The following is a 13,804-nucleotide window of genomic DNA, read 5'->3' on the forward strand; positions in this document are numbered from 1 at the left end:
GGCCTGAGCCATGCACCCTGCATGGCACACGTGTTCAATCTGGTTGTCAAGCAATTCCTGAAGTGTTCCCCCCCCCCCCATCTGCAAGACATCCTAACAATGTGAAGAAAACTTTGCATGCACTTCAGCCACTCGTACACCGCAAAGCACACCCTCCTTGAGCTGCAGCGTCAGAACGGCATCCTCCAACATAGTATGATTTGCGACGTTTCCACACGTTGGAATTCCACCCTCTATATATTGGACCGACTGTACGAACAGAGAAAAGCCATCACCGATTTCTTGATGACCCAAGCGGATAGGGGAACTCCCCTGTGTAACTTCAATGTCAACCAGTGGCAGCTCATACGTGACACCTGCCGTTTGCTCCCACCCTTTGAGGAAGCCACATTATTAGTCAGTCACCAGGATTATGTGATAAACAACATCATTCCACTGCTTCATATCCTACAACACGTGTTGGAAACGATGGCTGATCAGGGCACTGACGTGGTGTCTACATCTCAAGGCCACATGCGCCCTGTGGGGGCTGAACTGAGGAGGGGGACAGAGGAGCAGAGGCAGGGTTTTGCGAAATTGGTGGTTTATTTAGTCATCTTACAGGAGAGGAGGAGCAGGAGCAGGCTGTGGAGCTACAGGTGATTACTGGCGATCACAGGAACGGAGCATTGTGATGTCACGGCTCCGCCCCGTGTGATGTCTTGCTCCGCCCCCTCAATGCAAGCCTATGGGAGGGGGCGTGACAGAACGTGCTGTGTGCAAGATCACTAGGGTCCCCAGCGGCAGGACCCCCGCGATCAGGCATCTTATCCCCCTATCCTTTGGATAGGGGATAAGATGTCTTAGCACCGGAGTACCCCTTTAAGTACGAGCTTTTTCACTGCAGCCACTTCTAGCTTTATGCGCTGACTTATCCAAGGGCATGGAAGCTGAATATGCTCCTGTCCAAGTTGCTGGGACTGCAGTCCATTTTTTTCAAGTGGACACTCAGAGCATGGGGGTGCGTAGAGAGGCAGGGGCTGGGACAGGCAGTAGCTGGCCTCGCGGCTGACCGCCAGCTCCATTTTAAGATACAACTAGGAGCTTTGCCATAATTTACATTGCAGCAATTATACACTATTGGGGCTGGAATTACTGTGGCTGCTGGCACCAAAATGGCCTTCCAATGGGTCCTCCCAAAAAAAATTTGAAGTTTGCTCATTTCAATTACCAGGCTCTGTCATTGTGCCATGTGATCTCCTCATGCTGCTGGCACATTAAACGTGGGAATCTATTCAACTTCTTCTATTTAACTTTAAAAAAATCTATGTAATCTTTTCAAGACTGAGGCCCCATGGTCATCGTCATACATTACCTCTGGAATTAACACAATAATCCAATAAAACAGGTTGGAGCAATAAAAATAAACCATAACTGATTAAATGAAACATTTGCAGTTCCACACAGAGCAAGACAGTCGCGGGGAGGGGGGGGGGGGGCGCTGAGAGGCAGGGTCTGGAACAGGTGGTAGCTTGAATTGCGGCAGACCAACAGCTCTATGCTCACTAGAATGGGTCCTCAAAAAAGTATTTTAAAAAATTTAAGTAAATTCAAATTAAATTCAATAAAAGTTACATTAAAACAACTCTTTAATCTCTTCAATTGTGACGCCATATGGTCTCCATGCTGCCACATTCAGACGCTGTGCGGTAGTGATTCTACTAGTGATGCCTGTAATCTGCATGTCATACTGAATAAAAGTATTATTTCACTAACAGCACACTCCCTATGAGTGTTACGACAAGGCAAAGTGTTCTACACCCCTATTGAGGCTCTCTGTAGCCCAGAAATAGCCGATTTTTTATAGCAAATAAATTTGTTTTTGAAAAATTCTGCGAATCGGCTGAATCAAATTTTTCTAAAATTCTCTCATTTCTATATATGGCCATAAAGAGGTATTTCTATCTCTATGATGTTAACCCTACCGACAGGATAGGGGATAGCAAATTGATCATGGGTGTCCGTCCACTGGGACCTCAAAGATCCCAGGAACGTGGATATAATTATCTCTGAAATGAATGCTGCCCACCCTGACTATGCAGCCACCAATCCATTAATTCTCTATAGAGTGCTGATCTTAGCAATGTTTGTTGGCCCCAAAGAGAATGAATTGAGAGCTGGCTACATGCAGTGCCCACTGTTTGTTTCAGGGCCAATTTTGTCCCTGTCTATGGGATCAATGGGGGTCCAGAGGTCAGTCCCCACTAGTCAATTTGTTATCCCCTATCCTGTGTATAGGGGATAATATCGTGAGATAGGAATACCCCATTAAAATATCAGACAATAGTCATTTTAGACAGCTATGTGAAGTAGTCCAGATAGCTTTTTATTTGGAATGACAATTGTCTCTATCACTTTCAAACTTGTTTTCTAATTTGCAGTTTAAAAGGGGACACATTGGGGACATTTATCAGCCTGGCCAAAAGTCAGTTGATGCCAAGTGGAGGCAATCAGTTCAGCACAAGCACACGCTTAGTGCAAAAATTCTGCAACTTAATGGCTATTCGCGCTGTGCTTGCTGAGTGGGCATGGCTTCCCGCGAAAGGGCATGGTCACCCCGTGCAGCAAATTTATTACAGTTTACGGCTGCTAACAGACATAAGTTGTAATGGAAATATCTGCCAGCTCTGAGCTTGCAGAGATTTCTAAGGTTGATGCATGGAATAGCCTTACGTACTCTCAGCCATGCACCTCTTGATAAATCCAGTGAAAAATAGTGTAAAAAATTATAAATAAACTAAAAAGAAGTAATGAAGAAAGCTGTATTTGCCTTCTGATACCCTGAACACTGCTTTTTCAAAGCTTCCTGACCCTGTCCACATATTCTTGTCAAGAGGTACCAGGAACTGCAGAAACTGGTGAAACCTGTGAATCATCAGATTGGGTATGGGGGCACCATATGTTGGGGATGATTTAAAAAAAATGATTTTATGTAATTCTAAGTTTACACTACCATCAAACTTCGACCTATTCTGGGTCCATTTGGCTCTTTTTATTTCCACCGAAGATCTGACACCACCGGGTTTCGATGGATCCCATTGACTTAAATGGGGTCCGTAGTGGGTTTCCTGTATTTTATTGTTTGTTTGTTGCTCCAACATTTTGTAGACAAAAAACGGGTTGCTTTGGACAACACCAATGTTCTTCCTGTATGCTAACTTTTTTGTAGACATTTTTGTATTTTTGTATTTTTTTTTGCAAAGTCTATGGATAGTGCTCACAATGCTTATTCTCATCCCTATAGGGCAAAGTGAAGAGAACCAGTTTTCTAAGGGAGGAATATCTGAAGAAGAATATAAGTGTCTACCCTGCAGGGAAGATTGTTCGTACTGCACGGCTGATGCACCCTGCTATGCGCAGGAGGACAAGTATTTGCGGATTGCTGTCATCTCGTTCCAGGCTTTCTGCATGCTGCTAAACTTCATAAGCATGCTTGTGGTCTATCACTTCCGTAGAGCGAAGGTAAACACTACTACATGTGTTGATATCTACATTTTTTTTACATTAAATCTACCAATAGATTCTCAGATGGGGAGGGGGTATATATATGATATAAAAAAGTCTAACATAAGCAAAAAAAAATATTTTTTTTTACCTTATTTGAAATGTATAATTGTTAAAGACAATTTTGCATCCTTTTGTATAACAGCATTAGATCACACTGGTTTCAATGTGACTTTTTGGACACTAAGCAATGAAAGTCTTAAAGGAAAACTGTCACCTTGATCACCCACACTAAACCCTGGGATATAGTGTGGGTGACCAGTAATCCAAATAGGGGTCCCTTACTATAATCGGTGCTGTGGTTCCCGAAGTATTGGCTCGCGAAATTCCTCTTCTGAATTCAGTGAATCGCGTGCAGGAGGCGGGGTCCCACCGGCTGGCTGCCCCTGCTTCTTTCCGTCTTCTCAATCAGCAGTCCCCTTAGTTAGCATATTCATATTCTGTGACTCCTCTACCGACAGAGCACAGCACTCACGTTACATGGGACTCACATCACTAGGACGTGGAGTTGCAGAATATGAATATGCTAACTAAGGGGACTGCTGATTGAGAAGACGGAAAGAAGCAGGGCCAACCAGCCGGCGGGAGCCTGCCTACTGCGCGCGACTCCCTTAATTCAGAGGGGGAACTTTGCCACCCAATATTTCGTGAACCACAGCACGGATTATAGTAAGTGACCCCTCTTTGGATTCCTCGTCACCCACACTATAACCCAGTATATTGGGTTTAGTGTGTGTGATCAATGTGGCAGCTTTCTTTTAAAGCTCTTTAAAGGAAATATGCAGCAAAATAAAACTTATCCCCTATCCTGTGGATAGGGGATAAGTGTTTAATCGCTTGGTGTCTGACCACTAGGCCCTGCCACGGCTCTCCCATGCAGGAGGCGTGCCGGTCGCAGCGTGATGTTGCGGCCGACATGCCTCCTCCATGTAGTTCTATGGGAGAGGCGGGGATGCAGCGTGCGTGCCTCCCCGCCTCTTCCATAGTACTGTATGCGGAGGGGGCGTACCGTCGACCTCCGAGAGGTCAACGCTATGCACATTAGCCGCTCACATAGAGCGTCAATGCGGGGGCCCCGTTTTGGAGATCGCGGGGAGTCCCAGCGGTCAGACCCCCCGCGGTCAGACACTTATCCCTTATCCTGTGGATGCTGCAGATGTCCTTTAAAGAGAATGTGTCATCCAAAAATGATGTTAAAAGTTAAACACATTTTTTAAAATGTCCATTTTGTTTTATAAAAAATAGGTGATACATTGCCTTTAACTTTAAAGCAAAATCAAAACTCTAAAAGAATCATTTATTGCAGCTATTAAACTGTAAAATAATTTAATTAGAGACATTATGTGCCCAATTGGCCCTTTTCTGCATGGCATATAGGGAAGTCTCTCATTGAGGTTGTCCATTCATGATGAATAGGCGCCCAGCTCTAAAGAAATAATTTCACTGGTAAGGGGGTTACATTATCAAAGGTTTTGTGCTTACTGGGCATCCCTTTTATTAACTTCTTTTGCAAGAAATTACAGCTTTATTATATAGATATCTCTCTGTTTCATGTAAAATTTAAGTTGCCCAGTTTTCCTACCTAAACCTTGTGGGAGAGGAAAAGCAACAAGGATGCTGTCGTCCTCATATCCCATTTTCATATCCAAAACCTTATATTCCTTCCTTATATCCCGACCTAATATCCTGTGCTTGTATCTTGACCTCTCAAACCCTATCCTTATATCCTGACCTTAAATGCCTTCCTCATATCCTGCCCTCATATCCTGTCATCATATCCCGTCCTCGTATCCTGACCTCATATCCTAGCCTCATATCTTGATCTTTCAAACCCTATCCTCATATCCCATCCGCATATCCCAACCTCATATCCCATCCTCAGATCTCAACCTTGTATCCCGATGTCATATCCCAACCTCTCAAGCTCCATCCTCATGTCCAGTCCTCAAATCTCGACCTCCTATCATGTCCTCACATCCTGTCCTCATATTGCATCCTTTTGTTCCTTCCTTATATGCCGTCCTCATATCCCATTCTCATATCCCATCCCCTGCTCTAACTATTTTCTGCACCTGACAGGCATGTTTAACAGTCCCCGGCAATATCTGCAGCCCAAGAGTAATTTGAGATGTGCTGGAAGTTCTATAGACTTGTATGCGACTTTAGACATTAACCCACCATAGTAAATGGGGGTGGGTTAGGGTTAATTTAAATTTACAATATTTTCATATACCGTAAGTAACGTGTACCAAGTTTCACCAAAATATCTCCAGTCATTTGGAAATTATGCTGAAACATATATACATACATACTGTACACACATACTTTGTTTTATATATTTATGTATATAATAATGCAGCAGAGGTTAACCAGCTCCCCCTTTTGTGTTATGCGTGCACGGACGGGCACGGATCACGCCACACTTGAAATCTGGAAGAAGGATAGTCCAGCGCAAAAGCCTTGTGCAGAGGATCAATACTTTATTGTATAAAAGCCGATGACATGGAAGGACATCACATTTTGGCCTCACGCGTGAGGGTTCAGTTCGGTTACAGGTTTTGCATTGGAGCCTATAAGCTACAAAACCTTGACAGATAGCGACATTCCCTGAAGAATGTAATAGATGAATTTGCTAATATTTCCATGTTCTGATTCCCACCGACAGATTATTCTTTATTATACTTTAACATCCCTTTAATTTGGGTTCCCACCAGGGATATCAGCTAAAAGTCCTATAGCCCTCTATCCTCTACTATGGAAGAAATCCCTTGCATTTAATAACGCGAGCCTGCATTCAGATTTCAAGCCTGGTTTCATTTATAATGTATCCCTAATATTACTTTGAGGCATCTGTTGAGTTCACTCTTTGTTAATTTAGTCAAAGAATTCAATCCACATTCTATGAGATTTTATCCATTATGTAAATGTTATAGACTTTTAATGGCTTTCTTAAGCAGACAAAATCATTAAGAGGAACATACGATATGAATAAAACCAAAAAGCGTTTCCCACAGTAGAAGAGAGACAGATTGTTTTCATCCGAGCGGAATACACTGTCTTTGGAATCTCTTCATAGATTAGAATGACATATACAGAATTAATCAGGATCCTGATTGAATTGGCCTTTCATCTACTGGACCCAAACTTCTGACACAATGGAGGTTCAGCAGAAGATATCAAAGTATCAGTATCAGAAACTGGGTTCAATTGGTCTTTCATCTGCTGGACCCAAACATATGCCACAATGGAGGTCCAGCAAAAGATAGTATCAATCAGAATCTAGGTTGAATTGGCGTTTCATCTGCTGGACCCAAACTTCAGACACTATGAAGGTCAAACAGAAGATCACAAAGTATCAATCAGAAACTGGGTCAACTGGGCCTTCAAAGCACCAGATGATCATCTGCTGGAACCATGTTGACATGTTCTGTCTGTAGGGGGCGCTTTATGTCATCAACATTCTTGACTCCTAAGGAAGCTGGAAGGTTGTTAAACTGAATTTCATGCTATCTATCTATATATATGGTATATATATATATATATATATATATATATATATATATATATTTATTTATGTATTTTTACCATATATCATAAAACTGAAAGAAATATGATACGTGAAAGGGTTGTCTCCAAGACACTTATCACCTATCCACAGGTTTTGTCTTAATACTTGGCCCAATGCAGTACTATATGTGTTACCTTTTAGATATATCCCTCTTAATGTTGCTGTGCTAGGCAACTGCGGCTGTAAAATCAGAATGAAACATAAGGTATACAATCTAAAATAGGTAGACAACTCAGCATTTTCATGTTACTCCTCAAAGACCCATGATGTTTATTTACATTGTTGATCTGTTAAGGGTATATAGAGTGGATTCAGGAGCAATCTATCTTAACTGCTTAGATGCTACTGTCAGATCTTGTTGCGGGTAGCTCATCCATTATCATTGCAGGTGCTTGCCGTGACAGATCTGCTCTTACAGCCTGTCATAGGTAGGCTGTACAAGCAGATTGTGGAGAAATCAATTCAATGTTATGTAATAGCAGTTCATAGAATTGAATAGGCAATAGAATGATTGCTAAAAGTTAAAAGGAAATGTTCAAAAGTTTGCAAAAATCTATAGAAAATCGATAAAAATCTAAAAATTTCTTTTTTTTTTTCAAATAAATAAAAAGCAAAAACAAAAAAAAACATATACATATTTGGTTTTGCTGCATGTTGAAGTAACTGATAATTGATATAAATAAAGACATGGTGAATAGTGTATAAGTAAATACCAAAGGTCTGGGGGGTGTTTCACATCCCACAAAAATTGGAATAAAAAAATGGTAAAAATGATCCCAATAAATCCTGCAGATTATAGAACCAAAAATAAGCCCACATACAGTTCAGTAGACAGAAAAGTAAAAAAAAGTTCTAGTGGTTTCACTTAAAGAGTACCTGTCATCAAAAAAACGTTTAATATGTCGTCTAATAATGGATTCTAAAGAACTTTCTAATTGCATGTATTACCAAAAAAATGTTTATTTCTATGTTTACTTTCAGTTTGAAAAAATTACCACTAGTAATAGCACTAAAAAAGGATCGGGTCAGCTTCCCCTAGCCTGATCAAGGTCTTTTATTGCTCTGATCGAGGTCTTCCATAGAAAAACATTTGTAAAGTAAGTTGATTTTGCACATGGTCATATATATATATATATATATATATAGAGAGAGAGAGAGAGATAGAGAGAGAGAGACAAAAGGAAGGCACAACAGCACTCTTTTTGAAAAAATTTAACAAAAGTAGGGTGCAGGCCACTGAAAAAGAAACCAGTTCATAGATTCCTCAGCATTAATAAAAATAGAAACCAGTGCGGCACTCCATAAAGGGAAAAAGTGGATTTTTTCCATCAAAAAAAAATGTGAACAAAGAGCAGAGACGTTTCGATCCTCTCCAGGAGGATTGAAAAAGATCCTGGAGAGGATCGAAACGTTGCTGCTCTTTGTTCAAATTTTTTCATGGAATCAATCCCCTTTTTCACTTTATGGAGTGCTGCACTGGTTTCCATTTATATAGATATGCTCTGGGATGTGTGTAGCAGAGTGAGGGAGGAAGTCCTCCCCTGTATGGCTTCAGATGATGTCACGCCTGCTGGGGAACGCCCCTTCCCAGTCTGTGAATCTGACTGAGCAGAAATTACAGAGCAATATCAAGGTAGAAAACTAAAAAATAATAAAAATAAAGGCATGGGGTGGTTTATCATGAAGGGAGCAGTGATCTGGGAGGATTATAAAATTTAACCAGATCATGAGAGGTACTCTTTAAGGGTACGTTCACACTGCAAAATCTCCGCTCTCTGAATTCAGCAAGCGGAGATTCCGTCTGCCGGCCGCCGCCGAAAATACTTCGGTGCTAGGGCCGCGGGGCACTGAGCCGTCACCATTGATGGCTATGTAGTGCTTGTGGAATCCACGCAAATAAGGAACATGTTCTTTCTTTGCACGGAACAATTTCAGCGACGGAATTGTCCGCCGCTGAAATTCCGCAGTGTGTACAGGTCTCGCGGAGACCCATTCACACTAATGTTAAGTTCACACCGCGCAATTCCGTAGTGTGCACATACCTTAATCCTTCACAGGTGTATAATCTTAGTCCATTTAGAACAGTGGTCTCAAACTGTGGCCCTCCAGATGCTGCGAAACTTCAACTCCCAGCATGCCCGGACAGCCAATGGCTGTCCGGGCATGCTGGGAGTTGAAGTTTCACAGCATCTGGAGGGCCACAGTTTGAGACCACTAATTTGGAACTGTATTACCTTCTATACAACATGATGTTCATGAGCATGGCGTAGAAATTAAATCATGCCTATGAATAGATTATCAAGTCACCTGCCCCCCATCTCCGCTTTCCCGAACGCGGTTGGACGCGGTGCCTTGTTATTTACACCTGCTTCAATATATAGCTGTTAGTCATTTGCTTTGGCACAATGAGCCGATTATATTCAGGCGGCTGTTCTGACCTTCTCTTCTGAGGAATATGTCAGAGATCCACAGTAGTGAGGACACTTTGAATTAAAGGAAAGCAATTAAGACTAGCGCTGGCATCTTATGACATTATCCCAAGTGGAATCATTGTGCACACTCCCCTAAACATTGGGACTCCTGTCAGGATCTGATGATGTGTGCATACATCATTTCCTCCCTTGTAAGGTTGGGCACCTTTTTTAACCTTTTATTTAAATTATGCATGCAGTGGCTTTCGTCTCAGTTTCCTTTTGCCTGTGTGTAGTAATTGCGCTCTCCCGATTCTGCAGCCGGGCAGAATTACCATTCACAAATCCGCATATACGTGACATTAGGAAATCATATCTCTGCCTATATCAAAACCTGTGCAAAGGAAAAGTTGCCCAGTTGCCCATAGCAACCAATCAGCTCGCTCCTTTCATTTTTAACAAGGCCTCTGCAAAATGAAAGAAGCGATCTGATTGGTTTCTATGGGCAACTGGGCAATTTTTCCTTTTGCACAGGTTTTGATAAATCTCCCCCTTAAAATACGGACTTACCCTAGGTTTTTTTTTTTTTTTTTTTGGTGTGACGGTAATTTGTAGGAGCACCAATTTTATTAAATGGTCGCAGAGCGAGTGGTTTTGCGCCTTTATTTGCGAAAAAGGCGCAGTTCATAAAAACCCCGTCCATATGCGTATTGCCAAAATCAGTAGAATACAACTCTTAATCGGCAGAAATGTGTAAACCAAAAAGCGCAAAAAAAAGGACACTTGCTCCAAAATAGCGCCAAATATAGACAGCAAAAAAATGGGTGGGGGAGGGGACAGCCACCGCGTAAAGAAGAAAACCACTATAGAGGTAGTTAAAACAAAACAAAAAAATAATAATAATAAAAATCGAATATGAAATACATACTAACTGTTTGAGCAAAGTTGGACTTCAATAAAACATATACAGTGGGGCAAAAAAGTATTTAGTCAGCCACCAATAGTGCAAGTTCTCCCGCTTAAAAACATGAGAGAGGCCTTTAATTATCATCATAGGTACACCTCAACATAATGAGAAAAAAATTATCCATAAAATCACATTGTCTGATTTTTTAAGAATTTATTTGCAAATTATGGTGGAAAATAAGTATTTGGTCACCTACAAACAAAAAAGATTTCTGGCTCTCACAGACCTATAACTTCTTCTTTAACCCCTTAAGGAGGGTTTTTCCATTTTTGCACTTTTGTTTTTTCTCTTCCCCTTTTAAAAATCATAACCCTTTCAATTTTTCACCTACAGACTCATATGATGGCTTTTTGTTTTTTTGTGCCACTTTGTAATAACATCAGTCATTTTACCCAAAAATCCACGGTGAAACAAAAAAAAAACATTGTGTGACAAAATAAAAAACTCAATTTTGTAGGCTTCCGTTTCTATGCAGTGCATTTATCGGTAAAAATGACACCTGATATGTATTCTGTAGGTCCATACGATTAAAAGGATACTCTACTTATATAGGTTTCATTTTGTCGTACTTCTGGAAAAAATCATAACTACATGCACGAAAATTAATATGTTTAAAAATGTCATCTTCTGACCCCTATAATTTTTTTATTTTTCCGCATACAGGGATGTATGATGTTTTTATCTGTACTATTTTGTTTTGATTGGCCTTTTTGATCGCTTTTTATTCATTTTTTTTGGTATAAAAAGTGACCAAATATACGCTATTTGACTTTGTAATTTTTTTTACGTTTACGCCATTGATCGTCTGGTTTAATTAACTATATATATATTGATAATTCAGACCTTTACACACACAGCGATACCACATATGTTTATATTTATTTTATTTACATCTTTTTAAATTTTATTATTTAAAAACATTTTTTTTTTTGCAATGCTATAACCCCCATAGTGGACTGTAACATGCAGTACACTGACTGCCCACACTGATCAATGCTATACCACTTTGTAAGTGACTTCTATATTTGGGATCACTTTCATTCTGGAGGTTTTTACGAGAGATAGAAATAAAATTGAGATTTTAGAAGCTCTCTTAGGAGTCTCCTCCATCCTATTCTCACCTCCCTGCTATTGCACATGCGGTGCTGGCATTGGCAAAAAAAATGCTTAGTGAAAGAATGGTTGTCTCCCTTCCCTCCTACTGTCCCGCAAGTAATCGCAATACTGAAACTCTTATTCACAATAGAAAAAAAATGAGGTCCTCCGTAGTGTGATTATAGCCTCACATTGACTACATTCTCCCTCCAAGTCCTTGGGCAGTCTATCAGGATTCATTGAGCTTCTTTTTCCGACTCTTAATGAGGTTGTCCGGCAGCGGAGATTCCATTCTGGCGGCCGTCGATGAAATACTTTGGCGGTAGGACCGCGCGGCACTGCGCCGTCACCATTGACGGCTATGCAGTGTTTGCGGACTTCCGCGCAAAGAATGAACATGTTATTTCTCTGCGTGGAACAATTTCAATGGCGGAATTGTCCGCCGCCTAAATTCCGCAGTGTGAACGGGTCTCGCGGAAACCCATTCACACTGATGTTTATGTTCTGAGCGCATAAGTCCGTTCGCATAATGTCCGTACATAGTGTGAACATACCCTAAGAGCTGGGGTCCCATTACAGAGATGGTGCCGTGGGACCCCCACATTCAGACACTTACCTATTTTGTGGATAGGAAATAAGTCATTTTTCATCATACAACTCCTTTAAAGCTCTGCCTCGGGATTATGGCTGCCGGGGCAAGTTCCAGAAAGGAGCTTCACAATCTTTACAGAGGGGAAAGGAGGTATATGTGCAAGGGATTCAATTCATATATATTGGAATATCTTGCAGCTGTCTATCAGAGGTATACATTGGGAGTCTCCTGAACAACATAAACTTCATAATTAAAGGGGTGTTCTGGGATTTTTTTTACATTTTTATTTGACTATGCTACAGGGGCTGTAAAGTTAGTGTAGTTCATAATATAATGTCTCACAATTCTTCGGTGACTTTTGCCCCAAGGTTTATTTTTTACAGCATACACAATGAGCGTCGTCTAAGGTTTTCCCAGGTTGCAGTGCATCCCAAGACATTACATCACTAGTCAGGTGTTTTAGAGGGAGCCTGTCCTTGCTTCAATCGCTGGAGCGTGTGTGCAGCTTAGAGTACTTTCCAGGGCTGAAGTAAATTGGTGTGGGTTAGTGTGCAAATGACGGGAGCTGCAACTTTTGTGTTACTTTCAGAGAAAAGTCGCACATCATGAATCGATCACCAATGCATGAGGTTGTCCAGCAGCGGAGATGCCATTCTGGCGGCCGCCGACGAAATACTTTGGCGGTAGGACCGCGCGGCACTGCGCCGTCACCATTGACGGCTATGCAGTGTTTGCGGACTTCCGCGCAAAGACTGAACATGTTCTTTCTCTGCGCGGAACAATTTCAGTGACGGAATTGTCCGCCTCTTAAATTCCGCAGTGTGAACGGGTCTCGCGGAAACCCACTCACACTGATGTTTATGTTCTCAGCGCATAAATCCGTTCGCATAATGTCCGTACATAGTACATAGCCTAAAGCACTGCACATGGAAGTTCACTTTCAGATATGACCTATAGCAAAAGTCGCACAAAAGTCGCAGGAGAAGAGACTTTTTTAGATAGAAAAAAAAACTGTCTAAAAAGCTTGATGATATTCTCTATGGGGGAGATTTATCAAAACCTGTCCAGAGGAAAAGTTGCCCATAGCAACCAATCAGATCGCTTCTTTCATTTTTAACAAGGCCTCTGCAAAATGAAATAAGCGATCTGATTGGTTGTTATGGGCACCAGGGCAACTTTTCCTATGCACAGGTTTTGATAAATCTCCCCACAAGTGTCTAATTGTGGCGGGTTCCCTGCTATGGGGTCAGGCTACTTACCAGTCCCTGCAGCACTTCTCCCCGCTCCTTTGAAGACGAGCAGGAGTGCCGGCCCACTCAGCCAATCACCGGTTGAGACGGGGTCAGCGGCCTCTTGGCTGAGTGGGCTGTCGAATGGACTTCGCATGTCTCCTAAGGTGGAGGCTCTGAGGAATGATAAATTGCAAGTGTCGGGCCCTGTACTGGATTTTACGGAGGTTCCAGTGTTTGGACTCCCCTCAATCAGAGACTTATCCCCCATCTTCTAGATAAAGAATATGTTGTATTCTCCAGCGTACCCCTCTAAAATGTGATATATACAGTGCCTTGGCTTTCACCATCCAGGGAAGCCTACCTCCCGACTTGAATCTGTTGTTTAAAGGACACAAT

At 41.6% G+C, this 13,804-nt stretch overlaps 1 protein-coding gene across 2 annotated transcripts in view; it reads left to right on the forward strand.

The window, feature by feature from the left end:
- GPR158 (G protein-coupled receptor 158) overlaps positions 1–13,804 on the forward strand; it is a 308,847-nt gene that overhangs the window by 145,399 nt on the left and 149,644 nt on the right. For both annotated transcript variants that reach the window (XM_056519337.1, XM_056519338.1), the window contains exon 4: positions 3,284–3,501. In XM_056519337.1, the coding sequence (XP_056375312.1) occupies positions 3,284–3,501 (218 nt within the window). The remainder of the gene's footprint in view (positions 1–3,283; positions 3,502–13,804) is intronic.

This window comes from Hyla sarda, chromosome 5, assembly GCF_029499605.1.
Source record: "Hyla sarda isolate aHylSar1 chromosome 5, aHylSar1.hap1, whole genome shotgun sequence".
NCBI lineage: Eukaryota > Metazoa > Chordata > Amphibia > Anura > Hylidae > Hyla > Hyla sarda.